Source organism: Dryas octopetala, chromosome 5, assembly GCF_963921425.1.
Source record: "Dryas octopetala chromosome 5, drDryOcto1.1, whole genome shotgun sequence".
Taxonomy (NCBI): Eukaryota; Viridiplantae; Streptophyta; class Magnoliopsida; order Rosales; family Rosaceae; genus Dryas; species Dryas octopetala.
The window spans coordinates 10,874,356-10,896,110 of record NC_141370.1 but is presented as its reverse complement, the minus strand read 5'-3'; the positions used below and the strand labels follow the sequence as shown (position 1 = coordinate 10,896,110).

The 21,755-nt window shown below is 35.2% G+C and overlaps 3 protein-coding genes across 4 annotated transcripts; 1 reads left to right on the top strand and 2 right to left on the bottom strand.

Annotated features, from left to right (window-relative positions):
* Positions 1 to 199: 199 nt before the first annotated feature.
* Positions 200 to 5,371, bottom strand: LOC147284225 (uncharacterized). 2 transcript variants are annotated; one of them, XM_086244033.1, is made up of 10 exons: positions 5,048 to 5,371; positions 4,710 to 4,764; positions 4,337 to 4,584; positions 3,563 to 3,680; positions 2,656 to 2,733; positions 2,438 to 2,561; positions 1,856 to 2,322; positions 1,585 to 1,736; positions 1,001 to 1,087; positions 200 to 845 (listed from the first exon to the last, which is right to left on the bottom strand). In XM_086244033.1, the coding sequence occupies exons 2-10, from the start codon at positions 4,728 to 4,730 to the stop codon at positions 734 to 736; spliced, it is 1,407 nt and encodes a 468-aa protein (XP_086100159.1). In that variant the 5' UTR covers positions 4,731 to 4,764; positions 5,048 to 5,371; the 3' UTR covers positions 200 to 733. The 2 variants fall into 2 exon arrangements, with proteins under 2 accessions (XP_086100159.1, XP_086100160.1); XM_086244034.1 differs by having other exon boundaries at positions 203 to 845; positions 1,585 to 1,733; positions 5,048 to 5,364.
* A 3,001-nt stretch (positions 5,372 to 8,372) lies between these two features.
* Positions 8,373 to 12,291, top strand: LOC147284224 (FAD-binding protein). The gene is made up of 8 exons (XM_086244035.1): positions 8,373 to 8,560; positions 9,362 to 9,425; positions 9,547 to 9,614; positions 9,704 to 9,844; positions 10,362 to 10,403; positions 10,657 to 10,796; positions 11,887 to 11,988; positions 12,073 to 12,291. Exons 2-8 carry the CDS (start codon positions 9,373 to 9,375, stop codon positions 12,199 to 12,201), a joined length of 675 nt encoding a protein of 224 aa, XP_086100161.1. The 5' UTR covers positions 8,373 to 8,560; positions 9,362 to 9,372; the 3' UTR covers positions 12,202 to 12,291.
* A 2,994-nt stretch (positions 12,292 to 15,285) lies between these two features.
* On the bottom strand, positions 15,286 to 21,611 carry LOC147284223 (phosphoenolpyruvate carboxykinase (ATP) 1-like). The gene is made up of 13 exons (XM_086243064.1): positions 21,491 to 21,611; positions 20,933 to 21,244; positions 19,641 to 19,825; positions 19,188 to 19,341; positions 18,992 to 19,076; positions 18,146 to 18,246; positions 17,630 to 17,928; positions 17,272 to 17,445; positions 17,094 to 17,159; positions 16,321 to 16,499; positions 15,993 to 16,162; positions 15,732 to 15,900; positions 15,286 to 15,619 (listed from the first exon to the last, which is right to left on the bottom strand). Exons 2-13 carry the CDS (start codon positions 21,229 to 21,231, stop codon positions 15,476 to 15,478), a joined length of 2,025 nt encoding a protein of 674 aa, XP_086099190.1. The 5' UTR covers positions 21,232 to 21,244; positions 21,491 to 21,611; the 3' UTR covers positions 15,286 to 15,475.
* Positions 21,612 to 21,755: the final 144 nt, after the last annotated feature.

The following is a 21,755-nucleotide window of genomic DNA, read 5'->3' as shown; positions in this document are numbered from 1 at the left end:
TTTTTTTGGAAAAGTTGATGTACTCGACTGAGTTTTATCTGTGATCTAAACCGTTTTCATTGAGATAATGGCAAAATATTCTATAATTGGAATGAAGAGGCCTTAATGGATCTAATGGATGTACATTAATGATCATGTTGATTAGGAAATTAATGTCACACCCTAAACCCTAATAATTGGTGATGAAAAATCATGCAGCTTTTTGTATATAAAACAAAACACACATTTTACATTTTCCAAAAATAATCTTCGGTACAGGCAAGGATGTCTCCACCCTCCAGGGTAACCACATATTCATCAAGACAAAAGCACTTTTTTGTTTCTCTAATTCAAATTTTTTTTTTCTTTTCTTATTTTGGAAGGTGAAGGAAAAACATCGATCAGTATTTGTGCAGAAAAAGAATGATGCATCATTCAAGCATGACCAACAAATCTTGGCCTTTCATTTTGGGGCAGGTTCCATCTCAAATCTCAGCCTTATAGGAGCCTTGGGGAATTCCATAACCAATCAACCACTAAATGCATCTCCACTCTCCAGCACCCAAAAATTATATTCCACATTATTTGACAGCAACAATTACATTTTCAATTAGCAACTTAATCCCCTACAACTCCAGAATAATCAAATCTCATAATCAGCTCCACTTAAGCACGAGAAAAGTATGGGGGTGACTTAATTGACCAAAACCCAACTTATCAAGTGAGGCGAAATTCCCTTCCCTATGGGTCACTGCTAAGCAAGCTTACGCTTCTTTTGTTTTCTCAACTTAGCCATCCGTTCCCTCCTTTCTTCTTCTTCTATCAACCTAAATTGCTCTTCGTCCTCCTGTTTTGCAATTCTTTCACTGCACACAATATTATATAATCTCAGTCATACACCACAATAGGGCCAAGTAGTGGTAAGAAATCAAACTGGGAAACGATGGTTCCTTCTCATTATGTCACTGAAATGAAAAAGAGAATTAAAAAACATTATCATTAAGTGAAACACACTGCTTACCTTAATTTCTCCTCCCTCATAATATCATCAAAGCCTGCCTCCATGTCACTAACATCATCATCACCTTTATAATTTGATGGATTATACCTGCAAAAGTTACACATTGATTTCAGGAATTTTAAAAAATAAATAATAAAAAAAAACTCCTTAATGACCAAAGTTCCAAACTATGATCAATTACAGCTCCTGGTACATTGAATTGATACTACTATATCATAATGGACAACACAAGAACAAAATGCTTAATCTCCCAAAATGGGAAAAGTTGAAATTCACAAAAACAATCCATAATTTCCGATTTGTAAAGATTCCAGTATGCAGTCCAGTCAACAGTAACCTCTAGCGTACATAAAAAAATGTACACCACTCTTCATCAAAATATATTTGGAAGAACATTCTACATAGCAGAATGAAACATAAACATATCAATTTAGTGGGGATTGCGCTTTTTCATGTTAACAATGAAAACTACCAAAGAGAGCTAAACAGCATTCAGCAGATGAATGAATTTCGAAATCGACTTCAGGCTTCCAAACCATTTAAAAACTAGGAAATGGGAATAAAAATAATAACAAAATACTTACTTAAACATCTGTCTGATGATACTAGAATAATCCCCGGCCTCATTGTCATACTCATCCTCAGGGTACCGTCTCACAGGCTTCTTTTTCGGACGATTCTCTTGTGACACAGGACGTGATGGGATTTGCTTTTGCATTTGTGGTTTGTTTATCTGCTAAAATCCATGAATGGCTACAAATATTAAGCACCTATGACAAGAAATTACAGAAGTAGGTCTCCAAAAAACTGGCCATGCAAAGGAAAGCATTAATGTAGCAGATGGTGGCTTTAAACCTGAGGTCTTGACAATCCTGCTGTTGACCGTTTCGGCAACACTTTGGGCTTATTAGGTTCTCGTACTTCCTTTCTTGGTTCCAAGTGCTGCTTTGGAATGGATGACTGCAACTTTGAAGAGAGTGGTTTATGCACACCATACATGGAAGTCTTCGCACCCGGTGCAGAAGCCTTCCTCTCAGTGGTAGAAGCAGGCATCTTCGAAGGCAAACCTTTTGGTCCTAGAGGCCGGCCAGGCCCATTTCCGTTGTTGCTACCAAGCTGTTTTCTAGAGTCCTGTTTTCTAGAGTCCATTGATGTTGAATCAGGTCTTCTAATGGCAGAACTTAACTTATGAGACCCAACTTTAGAATGCATCTGTCCATTCATAGAAACCAGTTTTCTTTCATCACGACCGCCATGAACATGTCTACCATTGTTTGCCAAAGGTTGTTTGCTTTTCATCGCCATTTGATTTGATCGCACCTCTTCAACATCAGAAAAAAAAAAAAAAAAAAACTGTATAAGTTCCTCAATGAAAATAGAATGTTTAAAGCCCTATAGACAAAGAGCCGGATGAGATGTAGTAGATCAGCAACACACCAGAATTTGGAACAGCGACATTTCGAGGGGGCCGATCCTTTGCAGGGGCTGGAAGCTCTGCATCCTCGGATAATAAAAATGAGTAATCTCTTGTATCCTTGAGCTTTTGGACTTTATTTTTTACCTGCACATACCAGAGATTCCATTAACACATAGTAAGACAACTAGGAGACCAATTCAGACCTTAGAAACCAATTAAAACAATTTTCTTCAGATACCGCATTAATGACTTTGGGTTTCTGGGCATATGCTACAGATTTCGATCCAGCAGAGGTCGATCCAGAGCTCTTTTTATTCTGCAGAGGCAAGTGAGACCATCAAAATAAAATACTATGTCTCAATTAAGGCGCATGAAGAATGCTTCAAATTTCCCAATGCATAAACTACGTAACATGTTTACACTATTATGTAATTTATGTTTATCAATAAGCATTAGCATTAGCATTAGAAAGAAAGACCATACAAAGAAGAGGTTTCCCCGAACATGTTTTTTTTTTTCAAAATAAAAATGAACAGCTACAAGGTGATATTGTAGATAAAAAAAAGTTCAAAACAGTATTTCATATACTAAATACTAACCAGTTATTGGTTAAAGAGAAAACAAGATAAGCAGCAATGAACAAGAAAGATCAGGAATGCTAAATGAGAGTCAAAAACTTTAAAGGTATAAAACTATAGGAACTGAACTGTATATAGAAACAGGTCCTGTAAGCCTCAACAAGAAGTCAACCATCAGTAACCCTTCATCAAATTTGAAAGTAAAACAAGAGCGTAATTGAGGAGGCAAAAAAAACAAGAACCAACTACAAAAACGTTTTTAGAATAATGAGCTTGGAAATTTCATGACATAAAAAGCAAAATCTCAAATAGAACAAATTATAGTTCCTCCCTTTTTCCCAAATCAAAATATACCACATAACATAGATTTACATGGCCAAAAGTACATTCCATAATCATTTCGAAAACAAACAGGACAGCATAAGTGGGCCACTAAATGGTAAATCAAAACAATCAAGAAAAATGTAAGTGACAGCTAGAAAAAAAAAAAAAAAAAAAAAAAAAAAAAGGGATGTGAGCAAGTAATGGAACGAGCTACCCGAAAAAAGAAAGAGTAATAATACGTACAGGATGGAGGGAGTTTGCAACCCTAGATGAAAGGTGCTGGGTTTCTAATAACGACTTGCTTTCTTGAATTACTCTCTGAGCGATAACTGGTTGAGATGGGCCAAAGAAAGATCCATAACTGCAGAATAAGCAGAGACAGAAATTTAAAAACAATATTACAACTATAATGTCCACATGCAATAATATGAAACAATCATATCCATGATACAACCCATCACCAAATTAGAAAACAAGGCACTGCAAAATCATGGCTCAATTTGGTGTAAGTTTAAGCTTTAAAACATTTCATGTGAAAATAAAAGCTAATAATGAAGTTAAAAACTTAAAACACATGGCTATTTCAACCTGATTAAAGTTCCAGTTTTAAATGAAATTTTAAGAATCAAATGGCTTCAAAATATTTTGCTATTGTGTCTGCGAGTTATTTTCAAGTTAATGATATCCCTAGAAAAACAATTGAACTTTCACGGGCTACAGGAAGAAAATACCACGAAGATAATCAACACATTAAGCAACTATTTTATTGCATCAGTTGCCTCAAATTTTAGATATATGCCCAAAATTGTTCATCAATTATTCATACAGATAACTTAAGGCAGTGTCATCATTGCCTTACGATAATTACAACATATTCATTAAAGGAAGCACAATGAGTTAAAAATTCTAATAGAGCATTAGAATTAGTACTAGAAATGAACAGAAACGCCTTCCTTATTGAACAAAGGATGTATGGGTTTTTTCACATAGAAAAATGGTGGTTAAGAAGTCACTCACTTATCATAGGGGAGCTTCTTCTTTTTATCATTGGAGTTGGCCAGAGAAGAACCACCTTCCTTCTTAATCTGCTTTCGAATTTGGTCTTTCAAGCGTTGTCTCGACTCAAGGTACTCCAATTCTTCCTTGGTAGGCTTTGGATCTTCTTCTTCTTCTTCTTCTTCTTCTTCTTCTTCCTCTTCATACTCTTCTCCATCTTCCTCATATCCCTCCCCTTCGTCCTCATAATCATCATATCGGTCCAATTCCTACACCAAAACAACCCCCAGAAATGATCACAATAATATTTTCAGATGAAAAAAAGAGAGCGTATTATTAACAATAATTCACACATAAATAACAATAACGGATATACGTAGATTGAATTGCTTACATCTCTATCATATCCCCGCATTGCTATCGAATTAACAAATACGAATACTGGGCACCTGAAACTCAAGAAAACAAAAAAGGAACCCTAAATTTTATTGAACCGGACTGAAAAATGACGGCAAAATCTGTAATTTTCGTCGAGTCAATAAATTACAAACAAAAGCCCTATATTTTCTGTTTGGGGCCATAGAATTAACATCACATTGTGCCCCAATTTTGAATTGGCGTTTCCAATGTCGAATCCGAAGTTCGGATGCTAAAACCTCATGCCGAGACTAGGAAATTCAAATTCCATATCTTTTTTTATCTGATTTCAGAATTCAGAACCAAACTACTTACCTCGAAGTCCTTTCAACCTCAGCCGGCGATCGCAATCCTGAAGCTTCTCAAATTTTATGTAATCGCCGCAAAGCCCTAACCCTTATAGTTTGATTCCAACTCCTCTTTCATCAAGCCCTAACGATTGCAAACCACGTTCAATGGAGGAAAACGAATTTGATGCGATCAGAAATGCGAAGAGAGAAGAGTCTGCAAGCCCTAATTTTGCAAACTTGGGGTTCGACCCGACTTTAGCACCATGTCGGTTACTGTAAAACGAAGAGTTGCATAATTGGAATGTAAAATTTAAATATATCATCTCATAAAAAAAAAAGTACATCTTAATAATTTCATTATTTTATTGAAAATCTGGAATTTAAATTCCATATCAATCTAGTTCCTTCCAAAAGGTTATCTAATTCCATTTTTTTCTTTTTTCTATATTAAAAAGAGTTCTTTTTTTTTTTTTTCGCCAAAACAACACCTCTGCACAAAACAGCCCAAAAACAAAAAGGAATTTAAAGCCGGCCCACTTTTAACGAACACTCATCCAAAGAGTCGAAACATACATTATTCTGCAATGCAAATTTACATATATTACCTTGTAAATTTAGATTTATAAGTAGTTTGTCACTTAGCACTCAACCATAGTTAGTAAATTTGCGTATAATAAGCATATTATATGCGTACGTACTTATTTTTGAAAAAAACTTTTGTCTTTTATATTTTTCAAAATATACAGAAAAAAAACGTGTATTTTTCAATCCAAATGTATAATACATGTATTTTTCAATTATATGTGTATCAATCTCATATTAAACACATATTATCATGTATTATTTCATATTTTTCAAATGTATAATAATGCATACGTACGTATTTTTTTTAAAAACTTTCGTCTTTTATATTTTTTGAAATTTATGAAAAAAAATGCATATTTTTCAATCCAAACATATAATACATATATTTTTCAATTATACGCGTATCAAGTTCATATTAAACGTGTATTATTCTCGTATTATCACGTATTATTTCATATTTTTCACGTACTATTATATCTAAAGATATATTATATCTAAATTTTACATTATAACTTTAGAGTAAATATCCCAAATAATACACGTACGTATTTTTTTCGTCACGTATATTATTAACTATGCACTCAGCTAAAGGGAGCTGAAACAAACACTACCTGAAATTTCAAAACAAAGGCTACCATACAAAATTTAAGATCTTACATATTTCCAAACAGACACTATCAAAATACATAGTGAAAACAAAGTAGACATTTATACCGTGAATTTTTAACAGTTTGAAAGGAATAGATGGACACAAGGAGGAAAATTTTGAAATTTTGCCGAAAATTTCATTTTTTTGGGAGGGGAGATTTTATTACGATACCAAAATATTTTTGTCAAGATTTCAAAAATTTCGGCAAAAATATCGGAGGCAGAGACCGAAGGGAGAGAAGGGAGGTAGAGACCGGAGGGAGAGAAGGAAGGAAGAGACAGAGCTACCCGTCGCCAGAAGGAGAAAAGAGATCGGGGAAGGAGAGGAAGAGATCGGTGGAGAGAAGATCCGGGGAGGGAAAGGAGGAAGAGAGAGGGAGGAGAGAGAAGAGATCAAGGAGGAAGAAAGAAGTGAGGGACTGGGAGACAGAAAGAGAAGGTGAGAAGTCACGGGGAAAACTGAAAATGAAGGAAAAAGATGAGTAATGAGTAATGAGAGGGAAGACTGGAGAGGTCACAGGAAAAAAGAAAGGAAAAAAAAAAAGTTTAGGGTTGATTGGGGTTTAGGCAATTGGAAATAAAAAACAGGGTTTGGGGTTTCGTTTGGTTATTTTGGTGTTTCGTTTAATTGTTTTTAAACCCTAATACATTTATATATAAAAAAATATTAAAAATATCCTAAAGGGCTTAAACTTTAATATCCTATACCATATCCTAAACAATATAAAGTATAAATTATAAAATATATAGGGTTTAGTGTATAGATTATAAAGTATAAATAGTATTAAGGTATATAGAGTATATAAGGTTTAGTATTAGAATTTAGTCTATAGATTATAGAGTATAAAGAATATACTAATGTTATTTATTCATTATACTAATTTTATTTAACAGTATTTGCCTTCAGCGCTCATTATATTTACCTTATATCACATGAAACCTACTATATAATTTGGTTTCTTCAATATTTTTTATCAATGTAGTAGATAATATGTTAAATAAACATATGGTCAAGTTTCATTCAAAATTTTCATATTTTGATAGCAATTTCTGCAAAAAAATTCGTTGAAATTTCCGCAAAAAATTTCGTTGAAATTTCTATAAAAAATTTCAATTTTTGGGGGTATCGAAATTTTAACGTGTATTCGTTAAAATTTCGCCAAAATTTTTGAAATTTCGCTCACTCACCACTTCTCTCTGTTTTCACTTTTCAGCAAGATAAAACAGTTCAAACAATCAAACTGAGCCAACGAATGTGAAAACGAAACCAGGGAAATAATTTTTTGAGAAAACCTAGCCAACTATTAGCTCAAGAAAGGGAGAAGAGATCAAGGAGGAGAAGAGGAAGAGAGGAAAAGAGGGAGATCGGGAAGGGAGAGGAGAAGGAGGAAGGAGGAATGAGGAAAAGATGTGAGTATGTGACTGGGTTAGGAGCCTGGGAGAGAGAAATGGGAGGGAAGAATGAAAGAAGTTATTGGAAGGAAGGGAAGAAGTCACATGAATGAAAAGGAAGGAAAGAAAAAGAAAAGAGAAAAAAATAAGGTTAAGGAGTTGATGGGGGTTTGAGGCCTTTGGGCAATTGGAAAGAAAAAAAAGGGTTTATGATGGAGTGAGGTTATGCAGACCACCCTCAACTGCTAATTTGATTACCCTAACATATTTTGCCCAATTTTTTTTTTTTTTCTATTTTACCTTTTATTGCAAAAACATGATGAAATCATCCAGATCTATTCGGTGGTTATCTACCGAAACATCCACCAATGTTCGGCAGATAAGTGTCGAATAAACACGAACATTTTAGCATATAATTGTCGAATACATTTTTTATTTTCATTTTGTGGTTATCCACCAATGTTCAGCAAATAACTATCAAATAACTACAAATATTTCTGTAGATAACTGTCAAATGACTCGATAAACAAAATTTAAATTTTTTATTTTAAGGGTACAATTGAAATTTTGAAATAGGGTGGTCAATTCAACAGTTTAGGGTGGTCGAAATAGCATCACTCTTTATGATATGCAAATAAATAGGTTGTTTTGGGCTTGTACTTATTTGTGTTTTTATCGGCCCATGCCTCGTATCTTGGTACAAATGTTTTTGGTACGGTTTTACCCCTCTCTTATCTTTAATTTCACAGAGTGGACCTTGTAATACCTAAATCACAAATCCACCATCTTTCTCGCCGATCTGCAACTCTGTTTTGTCTCCCCCTCCCCTGTTCTCTCTCGCCGGTGTGTTGTCGCGTCCCTTGATCTCACTGCTACTCTCAAATTTCTCACTCCAACTACAATTCTTCTCACGGTACTCTCTCTCTCTCTCTCTAGAATTCATATGCACCACTGGAAAATTTGAAAAATGAAGAAAAGCCCATCACTCTATATCTCAAAACAAGAAAATGTCCAAAATTTTGTATTTGAATTCGTTTTATAGCATTGAGGGTGTTCAATTGTTGTAGTTTACACTTAGCCTTGTGTTAACCACCATCAATTAATTGATTTTTTGTGGTTTATATATTTATTTCTACCTGGTTTGTATTAACTATGTTGACAGATTTGGTAGATGTCTAGTACACTGCTGAATTTTTCGTCTGTTAGGAGTGTATGAGAACTGCAATTCAAGACACTTGTGATTTAGAACAATATTAATCTAGAATTTATTGCTTTAGTTTGAATGGAATGGTAATCTTGAAAATACAAATACTTTTGCAACCAAATAATTAAAAGTAATTTGAAGAATATTATTTATGGGGAATAAACAATGGACTTGGGAGGAAGATAAAAGGAAGCATGTGAAAGCGAGCAAATTACTTAAATAGTGGAATGAGCAAGTAAGCAAATTACTTAAATTTCTTAATTCGCATGCATCTCCCCATTGTCTGTGTTGTTAGTATAAACATTGTAAGACATTTTCTGGGGTTTAATTTGTTGTTAATGCTTGAGATATCAAATACTTAACTTATACAGGAGGTTTTGGATCTCCCATGTGAATAATATATTTTCATCTTAGCTTACCAAAAATATATATATATTTTTTTTCATTTTGTGTTAATTTTCTCTACATCCATTGAACCTAATGGGTTTTTCATTGGTGAAACTTACACAGCTTTTTGCTGAATGTCGGAATTAGAGGACAAGATTTTCAACTTGTTCAAGGATTTTATGATCAGGTATTCTCTACCTTTGTGATTGTGTTTTGAGCTGTACTAGGAGAAATTGACTTTCATGGTCATGTTGGTGTGTTTTTTATTTGTGATCTGGGTAAATCTTTTAACTTCATCATTGTGGCAGGTTTACCAAGTTTGAGGAATTGGTGGCCATGGGAAGCACATTACTCATTGGCTTTCAACAGGGACTGGGTAGGTGTTTTGGATTATGTTTTATGACTTGTTTTTTGTACTAGGATGAAGTTTTCTTGACATGTTTCTGTAACATTCTTCTGTTTTAGAATTTCTTCGACGGCCTCCGATAGACAAGATATCTGAGTTGGTTAAAAACATAATCCGAGCTAACGAAACAAAGAGGGTTAAATCATACATTGAAGCTGGATGTATCAACACTGATGATGGCATGCAAAATACAAGAAAGTGTAAGTGCAATTGTTTTATGTTTTTAGATACTTGGTTAGATAATGGAGGCCCTCCTATACTCATATCAACCTTATTCCCTACTAGGTTACATAATTTTTAAACAATTATACTCAATTCTGTGTTATCTGTGTATAATTTCTTGAAATAATTGGAATGAGCTATGATCTTTTCTCTTCATTTGACCTTTATTTCCTTAAGTTTTTTGGGCATCTGTTAAATGTCAGTGTTCTTACTTTTGCTCCCTTTGCCAGCTGTACTTTGATTCTATTAAGAATTTTTTCTTGCAAACTTGGTCTATAATTGTCTGTTATTTTGGAGTATTGATAATATTGGATATATCTAATTTTCCATGGTTTTCTACTCTTTGGCCTTAAATTTTCACCTGCTATCATTTGTTTTTTCCATCCTTTGGTATGATGTTGTGCACTTGTGCCTTTCCTGGTTTTGCCAAATTCTGATATCTTATTGGTCTGAACACTATTTGTTTTTATACATGGGGAAATGTGTGTAGAGAAGTGCATGCATGCCAACTTGGACTTCTTGACCATTTAAGTCAAGGTAACATCTCTTTCCAAAATTTACCATTATACATTTCTTCAGTTTTATATCACAAAGTAATCTTGTCAAGTGAAGTGGTGTCTTTACACCGATAATCTGTATTATCTGCTTGTATAAGTAGTTCTTTCTTATCCAGTGTGCTTGATATTTGTTGCAATGTTTACTTTGTTAATGGCACATTTCCTTACTTGCTGCAATGCCACACTTAATGTACTTTTGAAATTTTATTTTAAATATGTAATGGGAGTTGCAGGCAAAAGCATACTTAAGGAACTTGAATGCCTCCTAGAGGATGCAACTAGTGCAATGAGAACTGCAATGGGAAATCTATTCCCCTTCCAGGATGAAAATTTTGATGACAGGTTGAATGCAGAAGCAAGTATTGATGAAATGGTAGTCTTTCTTCCTCTTTTTCCTTCTCAATGTATATTTGGTTAATTACATTGTCAGTTCAGATATGTTTTCTCATCTTGTTTGTCTTTTTTCTCCCATGAATTCAGTAGTTATTGTTACCCATGCACTAGAATTTTCTGACTGTTCATACATGTCTATTGCAGCCATATACATACACATACACACACACTCACACTTGTATATCTGCATAGCACTAATTTCAATATAAATCAGATGATTGCATGCTTGGAATTTTGTTGAGGCTTAGTTGAATTGAAGCATATCCCCCCACCCCAAAGTATGACAAATTTGGCATAGTATCTATTTATATGGGGTCTTTTATAGGTAAGCTCAAAGTCCCCATACCATGCCTACAAGCTATGGCTGCTACATAGAGTACACCTGCTGAAAAGCTCCTTGCCCTCTCTCAGAAATAATTAGCAAGGTTCAATCTGCAGAATTTTGGCCAAAGTTTGGTCAGCTGTCATTCAAACGTCTCCTTTTAACTACAGAAATCTTAGTACAGTTCTGTAAATGGCAAGTTTATTTTCTAATTAATTTTAAAATTTAAAATATCTCTCTTGTTCATGTAACACATTCTTTGTGTCCAAAATAATTGTCTTCCTTTCTTCTATAGTTTTTACTGAAATGCTTGTCTATTTTGAAGATCAATCCTCTATAATGAATCTTAAATTTTACGAAGCTTTTCATTGCTTTCATTTTCTGATCAAGTTTTAAATGGATTCAAATGGGGAAAAGAGCATTAGATAAAAAGTTGTGAATGCAATATTTGTCTCTTTTATTTGTTGATGACTTAAAAAGAGAGGACAATTCTTTGGGATAGAGGGAGTTATGATGCTTACTAGGCTTTATCAATATTTTGAGTTCTATAATGTTTTGCTGAACTGAATCATCTCATTTTCTATCCCTTGTTGTGTTTCTGAATGCTAATTACGTAGAAGTATTTCATTCCTAGTTCAGATTTGTATATATCTCAGAAAAATTCTTACACCAATTCTTAATTCTGATTTCTTATGGTTGATAATATTATTTAAAATGCCAAACCACTGAAACCAAACTTTTCCTTTAGGAGGAAATTGCATCATCTCGTCCCAAAAGAAACGAAGTCACTGATTATGCTGTTCTGATGGGGGTCATTTACAGCATGGTCAAGCAAGACTACATGATGCAGGTATTAAGCTCCCTGCCTCTTTTCGTATCATTTGTGTAATTTTTTGTGAACTTTACAGACATCCAATGCCACTCCTTGTTGCAGGAAAGGGTTGTGTCTGCTCTAAATCCCAAGTCATCTGCAGGAGAATTAGAGAGCTACTGCCTAATGTGGTCTTTGCGTCCTTTCATAAATGACGAAATTATGGATCATGCTTGGAAACTTATTCCCTGATCATGCTTGTATACCTGTCAGAGTCTTATTGTAGACTAATGGTCATACATAATTCAATTCATTTGACAAAATTGTATGTTCCTTATTTCAGTAGTTTAGTCCATGCCACGATAGATGATCATTGGTATGATATCATCGGGTTAAAAGTTACAATCAGGTGCCCTTTTCTCCTGTCTCTGTACATGTGACCAAGGATTGAAATTTCGAAAATTTCGCCGAAATTTTCGTTTTTTGGGGATCTCGAAATTTTATCACAGATCCGTTATTTTTCGGAAAAATTTCGACGAAATTTCGTTTAAATTTCGTCCGAAATTTCGAAAATGCTCCAAGCACATTTTTGTTAAATTTCTCTAAATTTCGCCGAAATTTGGGCGAAATTTCGCTGAAATTTCGCGTAGAGACCGAAGGGAGGCAAAGACTGGAGGGAGTGAGGGCCGCCGTCACCGGAGGGAGAGAAGAGATCGGGAAGAAAGAGGTTGCTGTCGCCGGAGGGAGAGGAGATCCGGGGAGGAGAGGAGCTCCGAAAGAGGAGATCGGGGAGGGGGAGGGGGGGAGGGGGAGGGAGAGGGAGGGAGAGAGAGGAAAGAGAAGAGAGGAGGGAGGAGGGAGGAGTGTTGTCTGCGTGAGAATTTTTTTTGGTCAAATGTCTGCTGCGTGCCTGCGTGAGAACCGAAGGAAATGAAGAAAATGGAAGGCTGGAGAGAGAAAGGGAAGATTGGATAGCAGGGGTGGTCACGGCCCGTAGAACCTTCATTGATATAATGATATGTAATATGTTGATAACTTGGTATGTATCCTTATCTCAATCAAAGTTTACAATTTTTTAAGATAAATTAAATATATGATCTGCATCGTAACAAATTGAATTATCATACTATACACGCAGTGTCTATTCAAAACTGATCTTCGTCCAGAAATGAGTGTTACGTAGCCTCAATAATTTAAAGATCTGATGGGATAGGTCGGCTAGCTTCCATATCTACAACAACAACAGCCGCCCATGCATTCTTGTGCCAAACTCTAGTCCTAAACTATACAAGCTGCACTAGTTCTACACTACTACAAGCTAGTAGTCAGACCTAGCTATATATATATATATATATGTTTCTGTCTTCAGGTTAAGGAACAAAACCAAGTCTGCTTAATTGCAAGAATAGGACCCTAACCTAAGGACCAAAACTGGTATTTAAGTATGTTCACTAGTCAAAATGGAGTTTTTTATTAGTTTGGAATTATATTTAGCTCACGGGTGAAAAGGAAGAACCGAAGAAGGAAAGAAAAAAAAAAAAAAAAAGGAAGAGAAAAGAAAAGAAAAAAAGAAAAAAAGAAAAAAAACACGTTTCATTTGCGTCTATGCGCTCGTTGACCCGAGACTTTTCCAACAAGACTAAAATCAAGACCGAGTCTTTCCTAATTTTTATTATTCCTCAATGACTTGCCGAAATCACTTAAAATTTAAATAACTTACCAAAATTAACTTCGAGGTCCGAAAAACGTTTTGTAAAATCTCGTGAGTTCGTCTTGATAAATTTTATTTTTCTACGACTTCAAATTAATTTATTTCCTTCCAAAATTTCTCATAAAAATTATAATATCTCCGAATTAACAAGATAATTATCAATAAATCACTATTTACTTCAAAATAAATTATAAACCAACTTTTCGGGATCTCACAATCTATTTAGATTGTTTTTGGTAATTGGATTAAGTGGTTTAGAAAATAACAATACATGCCATTTTCTTATTTGTCCACATATGTTTTAAGGACAATTGGATTCAAAATGATTAAATATCCCTTGAAAATAGGTCATTTTTATGTAATTATTAATTAGTGAACTATTTTTATTTAACAGTATTTGTCTCTAGCGCGCATTATATTTACCTTATATCACATGAAATCTATTATATTATTTGGTTTCTTCAATATTTTTTATCAATATAGTAGATAATATGTTAAATAAACATATGGTCAAGTGCCATTCAAAATTTTCATATTTTGATAGCAATTTCCGTCGTTTTTGTCTAATTTTATCGAAATCGAAATTTTAATCGAAATTTCCTCGAAAATTTCCTCGAAACCGAAATTTTACTCCTTGCATGTGACTAGGTCTGCAGTTCCAGTCTTGCCTTGAGAAAATGAACAAATCAAAAAAACAAACGAGGGAGCAAAGACCTGCATGTTCCTCCACTTCAATATGTGCCATGGGCCCATGAGGAAAAGGCAAATAGCACACCCCAGCATATAAGCCTCTCTGTCATTTGGGATTGGACATAAGATTTGCATACATCAGATCAAGGAATTGATGCTAACAACATTATTTAAAAGACTAGGTATTGCCATAGCCTCCCAAACCTTCTTTTCAATAAAGAAAATAAAAATAAAAAAACCTCCCAAAGGACCCAAACTTTCCAAGCTCTGATGCAGCCTATCAAATGCTTGATCGTTAGTTAAAAAGCTTCCCATGGACTAGTAGTCACAGAAACATTTTGGGTTAAAATTAAGTGTTCTTCATTTGGAATAGAGTGTAGGTATTAGTGGATTTTTAAGAATTCTATCTAGAATTCCTCAATTCTAAAGAGAAATAAATTCAAATTCATCATTTTTAATAGATTCTTCTGTTTGTATATTTTGTGCTGATATTGTGTTTATATTCAAGTCGATGTCATTTTAAGATGTCATTTTAAGATTTAAGGTTCAACGCTTTGGATTTAGGATTACATAGGGTTTATAACTTTATATTGTAATGATAAACAAGAACTCTCTCCTCTCCTCCCCTTCTCCCTTTTACTCCTTGTTCCCTCTCCTAGGCCAAGACCAATCTTTTTTTCTTAATTTTTGGTTTTTAAGTCAGAAAACAAATTGTGGTTTAAATTATTAATTTTTAAAATGGTATAAAGTAAGAAGCAATTAGAATTCAGATGGAATCATCCCTACTGCAATCTGACTTTATTCTCAATTTTTTCTTTGTCCATATTAAGCTTCATGAAGATGGGCAGTTTTTAGTCTAAACTTGAACTGTAATACTATTTGTTGTCTTAATGTTATCTCAAAATAGCAATTTGGATGAAACCAAGAGTTGAGGCTGAATGGCCGATTCTTCATTATATTAGACTGGGAAATGAAATACAAGAGTTGAGGCTGAATGGCCGATTCTTCATTATATTAGACTGGGAAATGAAATACAAGAACCACTTTGCATATCCTATTGAACAATAACCTGACTACGTCTCTCAATCTATCCCTTTATTTTATACTGCATCGATCAGAAGTTCACTAGAAATTTGGACCAGCCGCAAGGATGTCCTCAGTCAGCTTGTTGTCCTTGCCAATCTTGTAGTTTGTGAAAGTCTCAAAGTTGTTCTTGAACAGGTCAGCCAGCTTCAGCAGTGTTTCCTTGTATGCCTTCTTGTCTGACCACTGCAACTCCAAAATAAAACATGGGAAATCACATTACAATTACAAAGGCAGACCAAGACTAATAAGCAGTAGAAAACAAAGGAAAACTTGTATGAAGAGAAAGCTGACTTACAGTGTTCACAGGATCCAGTATTTCTGAAGGCACTCCCTCAACCTCTGTGGGGATCTCAAGTCCAAACACTTCAGTCTTCTTGTAATTTACCTTCAAGAGGCTGCCAGAGTGTATGGCATCGATGATTTTCCGGGTGTAGGGTAGCTTAATGCGACTTCCTGATCCATACCTGCAGGAGACAGAGATTTGGTTCAACTTAATTTTCTTCCAAAAATGGATAAGTTGTGAGGTTTTTAATGTTATGATGATGATATATAATACCTTCCACCTGACCAGCCAGTGTTGACCAACCATCCAGTGGCACCATACTTCTGCATCTTCTCAGCCAGCATTGCTGCATACTTGGTAGGATGCAACATTATAAATGCTGCACCAAAGCAAGCTGAGAATGTTGCCTGTGGCTCCTTAATACCCTCTTCAGTTCCAGCAACCTGAACATTATCAAACATTGGTTGTCAAAAATCTGTAGAAGCCCAATAAATTGACAAAATTCCAATGATATGTGCTTTTTAGCATAGAGCCTCATTAATCCCCCAATTTATTAACCAATCACAAGTACAATGGGAATAGTTGAACAACTTGAACTTACCAGGGCAGTATAGCCACTGATGAAATGGTACATGGTCTGTGCCAGGTTTAACTTGCTCACTGGAGGGAGCACACCAAATGCATCACATGCCAAAAGTATGACATTCTTTGGATGTGGGCCAACACATGGTATCTTTGCGTTGGGAATGTACTCAATCGGGTAGGCTGCACGAGTATTCTCTGCAACACAAGAAAAACAGCTCAATAAATTTATCAGGTGTATCAGAAGCGTATGAAAGCATAATTAATCACAATATGAGCATATTTCTAGTTTTCAGTTCCTTACAAGGTCCGTTGCATATCAGTTAAGTCTAAATAATACAATCCGACCTCTAGTTAAGTAAGCATATATAAAGTTCATCTTTTTTCCCTTTAAAGTTTTCTTTTTCCTTCTCCTATGCTAGAGTTACCAACTAAGTTTATTGAACTGAGGAGTGAGGACCCTCTTGATAAATTTGATCGAGTGGATCGCACATTAGCACACAATTAGATTAGTGTTAAGCAAAATAAGTGAATTATGGTTATTCAGCACAACAGTGGACAAGTCGATAAACAACTAAAGTAATTCAAATAAGCTGTTCCTTAGCATGACAAAGTGGTAACTGATTCCATTCTTTGTCAACTTTCATTTAAATACTTGTTTCAAGTCAGAATTTACTTGGCATGACTAGGTCATAACTTATTTTTGCCAACTTTGGGCATAGGATAAAACTCTGTTATTCCAGCTTACAGGACTGATAATTTATTCAGATGAAAAAACAAAAAGATATTTACCTGTAACAGATTTGTCAGAATAATCCACCTCTCGTGTATGCTCATCAAACACGATATTTTCCAACACTGCCAATGAGGATCAATTCAATCATTTTTGGGAGGACATCAGTTGAGTTCACAAAGATTGAACAAAGCACTATAATGCATACATATACAAGAAATGAAAATGATAAATTACCAGCCCCAAACTTGATGGCATTCCAAATGTCAGGCTCTTTCTCCTTTACAAGGTCAATGCATTTGGCATAGCAACCACCTTCAATGTTAGACACACCATTCTCAGTCCAACAGTGTTCATCATCTCCAATCAAGTACCTATTGTGATCCGTAGATAGAGTTGTCTTTCCGGTACCTAATTAATAAAATGAAAAAAGACAAATAGCATTCATTAGAAACAATTGAAAGTGATCAATGTATTTTGTCACAACATGTATAATAAGACACCAAGGATGGTGAAAGAGAGAGAGTAAGAGGGCGCATATCATATGGCAGCTACTGGAGCCACACCATTACCATGATCTCCATTAATACTATACCTGACAATCCAAAGAAGAGGGCAACATCTCCATCTTTCCCCATATTGCAGCCAGAATGTAGGGAGAGGATTTGTCGCTTAGGCATGAGATAATGCATGACACTGAAAAGGCCTTTCTTCATTTCCCCGGCGTACATGGTGCCGAGGATGACCATTTCGCTCCTAGCAAGATTAAGATCTATGCTAGTAGAGGATGTCATGTAGTGGGTGTAACGGTTACACGGGAACTGGCCAGCATTGTATATAGTGAAGTCCGGAGTACCGAAATTCTCCAGCTCTTCAGGAGTGGGTCGGATACACCTGCCACCCACCCAGTTATCCAATGGTACACTAGACTAATACACCCTTTTTTTCCTGGACTCAATGATCTACTTAGGGATGATGATAATACTCAGAAAGATTATATATGTCAACGTTAAGAGGACTTATCTGGGAGGCTCATACCCAATGGAGGGCATACAGAAACGTATATACTGCACACAAAGCAAATTGTTCACAATTCTAATGTTTCACTTACATGTTGTGCATGAACAATGAATGATAAGCCCTGGCAGAGACAATCCGCACTTTGATTCTGTTTTCTGGATCCCAGTTCAAAAATTGATCATTTACAAAGACCTGTAAATCAGAGATTCAAGACCATTGTTATCTCATCTGCCACTCATTTTTTAATCTACAAGGAATGATGAACAAAGTAGATACTAAGCAAGTGGATAACTAATTTCTATACTTTATAGCCATACCTATAAATTTCACTTTATTAAGCAAACCACAATATATAATAAGCATCATAATAACAAGTTTTACACTAATGTCCAATACACAAATCATAACAGTCTGGAATAACTTCAATTTTACAGCAAAGGGGCCTTAGCTATTCATTATAAGCTTGCAAACTAATTGTTACCAAATGAAATCAAATTGAATCTCAATCTGTTTTAATAGCATGTCTTCCTAACTCATAAGCATGGCAGTGCCTATAGATAGTAATCCAAGGTGCTAATAGCTAAAGAGCCTAGTGGGGACCAATTAATAATTATCCATATAAATCTGAATAAATATTGTATATAGTCTTGTATATATCCTTCCTGGACTTATGAGGTCATCAAAAAAAGTATACAGGGAACCGCTAAAACGGGTATGAGCAAATTATTCAGATAACGACAAAATTACTACTCCCAATGGGATTTATGGCCAAGTTGGAAAAAGAGAATAAAGATACCATCATCCACATCACTATCTCCTAAAAGTAAACAAGATTCTAAGATAAACATACATACATACACATTTTCAACCCCATTTTTTCTCTTATAGAAAAGCAAGTAAATGATTATTATATGACATAATTAAATAAAAATATGACCTTGTCCAAAGAATTCAAGTAATCCACAGCTCTTTCTCTGTTGACCATGAAGGTTTCCTCGTCCATTTCGATGTTAGGTGAACCCCTATACAGGTGAAAATACAAACATCAATCAAATATTTGTAATTATCATATTATTAATTACATGGTAGTCAAAAGTTAAATTTAATGGGCACTTAAATGCTTAATTAATTACCTTCCCCACCAAAGGTCATCCTCAGTGGTCTCATCCTTGACAACGCGTTTGTCTCTGGGAGATCGACCAGTCTTGGCTCCAGAAAGAGTTGCTAATGCGCCGGTTGAAGTAATAAACGACCCTTTCTCATATTTTATGGCCTGCTCATATAGCTCTGCACCACATAATACAACCCAACATATATAACATTTAATTAGTACTATTTCTAAGTGATGGCCCTATTATAGTCCAACAATTTATTTTTTGGGTAGTAAAGAAAATATTCACGGCCCACTGTCTCTTAGGTGTAAAGATAAAACCATATTTTCGCACCCATAAAAATTCACGTCAAGTCTCGTACTTAATACTTGTGTATTTGTGTATAATTGTAACATCACATAATATACTAACATAGTTTATCTCACTCATTGCGCATATATATATATATACTTGTAATAAATAAGTTTTTCTTACCAGCCGGAGAGAGATTGTAGAGGACATGAGTGAACTTGAGGGCACTGTCACTGACGCTAATGGTGGGGGTGAAATGGTGATGGTGAGAGACATGCGATGAAACCTTGGGGGTCTCAGACTGCTTAGCCGGGTCTCCTTTCACAACCTTAGGTCCAGTTCCTCTAGTCAGCGAAGCCAAAGATGCACTACATATATGCCCAAAACCACAAAATTAACCCACAAAGTTAAACAAGTTCAACCACCAAAATAAAAACTTTGGTGAAAATTCAGACACCATTTTTGTAATTTGCATCTTTCTCTAGTTTCTCTCTTCGTTATAATGATTTTGGATGTTTCCAATTTCCTAACTTACCGAAAAAGACTTGTGAATGTATTTACCAAAAGACAAATTTTATGTATTGCATTCTCAACATGCCATTTATTGGACTAAAATTTTATGTAACGAGCATACACTTTATCTTTTCTCAAATTTATAAAATTTAAATTGTTCTTCTTTTTTTTTTGGTAGAAAGGAGGGCTACAAGCCAGAAAATACAAAAGACTAGCCACAAATGTGGCTAGATCTGGGCTTAGTCCCCTCAAATAAGCTAAAATTGTTCATTTTTGTCATAACACATATATTGAAATATTAAAAAAATAAATGTATAAAATACATACATTCAGAATAGATTTTTCCGAACTGATGCAACACTATGTGGGACCTCCACTTGTTAATTATAAACCGTGCACCATAAACTTTTTGGTTTTTACCACCATATTACATCTAGTGGTGGGTCTATCATTTTGTGGGTCCCAGACAGTTGGGTCATCTACTCTTCTAATCTATTTTTGGGCCCGGCCAAAAAATTTATTTTTAAGAATTTTAAAAAATTAATTTATTCATTACCTCGTTTATAACGTTGAATAAAACTTTTATATAAAGTGTGTATCCATTTATTATTTATATCTTTATGCATACATAATCTAATGTAATAAATATGATAGACACATAAGATATATACACTCATACTAAATTTGTTATTTTTCTTATAATAATAAATTGTCTGATTGGCAACTTAAGCTGTCAAAATAGAAAGGATTAATAACCTCACAACATATCATATTATTAACATTCCAAAAGAAAATATTATTACAATAAAAAAAGAATTAGAATGTATGTAATAAAAAACATAAATTTAGGCAAAAGAAAAAGTTATATTTTTGGCATTTAGTGATTTAACAATAACAGTGGAAATATTGGGTGGGTGGGTGCGTGCGTACGTAGGTACGTGACACGTGTAAGCATAATATACCTGATGGACTGGAGCTGCTGCTTGTGGCGCTCCTCTTCCGATAAGGTGGCAGCGAAGGTACCGCCCTGCGTGGCTTTGATGGGAGTGGTGGGCGCCGACTTCTTCTTCTGCAGCGAGTGGAGCTCGTCGATGGTCTGCGCCTTCACCGGCGGTGCACTGTCGTCGTGGCAGATCCCATTCCCGCCTTTCTTCTGCGTCTGGATCTTCGCCAGTCCGTTCCTTGCCGTTCCGTTCCCGTTACCCTTCGCCGTTCCGTTACCGTTTGCGAAGGTGAACTCTCCGTTCCCGTTCGATGCCATCTCTCTCGATCCTCTGCCACCAAAACAAACAAAATATCGTCAAAACTAAAATTCAAAACAGGTTCACAGTTACTACGATTTACGTCGAATTTTCTGTTATTTTTTTTATTTTTAATCGGCGATGAAAGATGAGAGTCCAATTCTGGGCGTAAATGTGATGGAAATTAAGGCCTCATTTGTCATACTTTTCGAAAACTATTTTTCAATACAGAGACTGAAACTACAAGCAAAATATAGGAATGAGAGAGAGAGGTTGAACCAGAGTTTGAGAGTTGGAGACGAAAATGAAGAAGAGAAGCGAGGAGGCTAATTATAAATAACGGAAGACACTATGATGAGGAGCATCAAAATGAGAGTATGGGTTTTGTTCAAACGCAGAGGAGAAGGTGGTGAGGAAAAAGAGTTGCGGGTGGTGTCCCTTATAAAGGGTTGAGTGGGGCCTTGGTAACCGGGGTTGAATGAATCATGGTTAAGTTAAAGTAACCGTGGTTAAATCCTATCCCTCGTCATCAGGGTTAATCCCC

What these genes read in the sequence shown, in the direction of transcription:
- LOC147284225 (XM_086244033.1), bottom strand. Translation starts at nt 4,730, where the DNA reads ATGCGGGGATATGATAGAGAT. An exon ending in TGTCGCTGTTCCAAATTCTG is followed by an intron (nt 2,323 to 2,437) that starts GTGTGTTGCTGA and finishes CTGATGTTGAAG; the next exon opens with AGGTGCGATCAAATCAAATG. An exon ending in ATCATCAGACAGATGTTTAA is followed by an intron (nt 1,088 to 1,584) that starts GTAAGTATTTTG and finishes TAACTTTTGCAG; the next exon opens with GTATAATCCATCAAATTATA.
- LOC147284224 (XM_086244035.1), top strand. Translation starts at nt 9,373, where the DNA reads ATGTCGGAATTAGAGGACAAGATTTTCAACTTGTTCAAGGATTTTATG. An exon ending in TCTTGACCATTTAAGTCAAG is followed by an intron (nt 10,404 to 10,656) that starts GTAACATCTCTT and finishes TGGGAGTTGCAG; the next exon opens with GCAAAAGCATACTTAAGGAA. An exon ending in AGCAAGACTACATGATGCAG is followed by an intron (nt 11,989 to 12,072) that starts GTATTAAGCTCC and finishes TCCTTGTTGCAG; the next exon opens with GAAAGGGTTGTGTCTGCTCT.
- LOC147284223 (XM_086243064.1), bottom strand. Translation starts at nt 21,231, where the DNA reads ATGGCATCGAACGGGAACGGAGAGTTCACCTTCGCAAACGGTAACGGA. An exon ending in CAGCAGCTCCAGTCCATCAG is followed by an intron (nt 19,826 to 20,932) that starts GTATATTATGCT and finishes GCATATATGTAG; the next exon opens with TGCATCTTTGGCTTCGCTGA. An exon ending in ACTTGAATTCTTTGGACAAG is followed by an intron (nt 18,247 to 18,991) that starts GTCATATTTTTA and finishes TCTGATTTACAG; the next exon opens with GTCTTTGTAAATGATCAATT.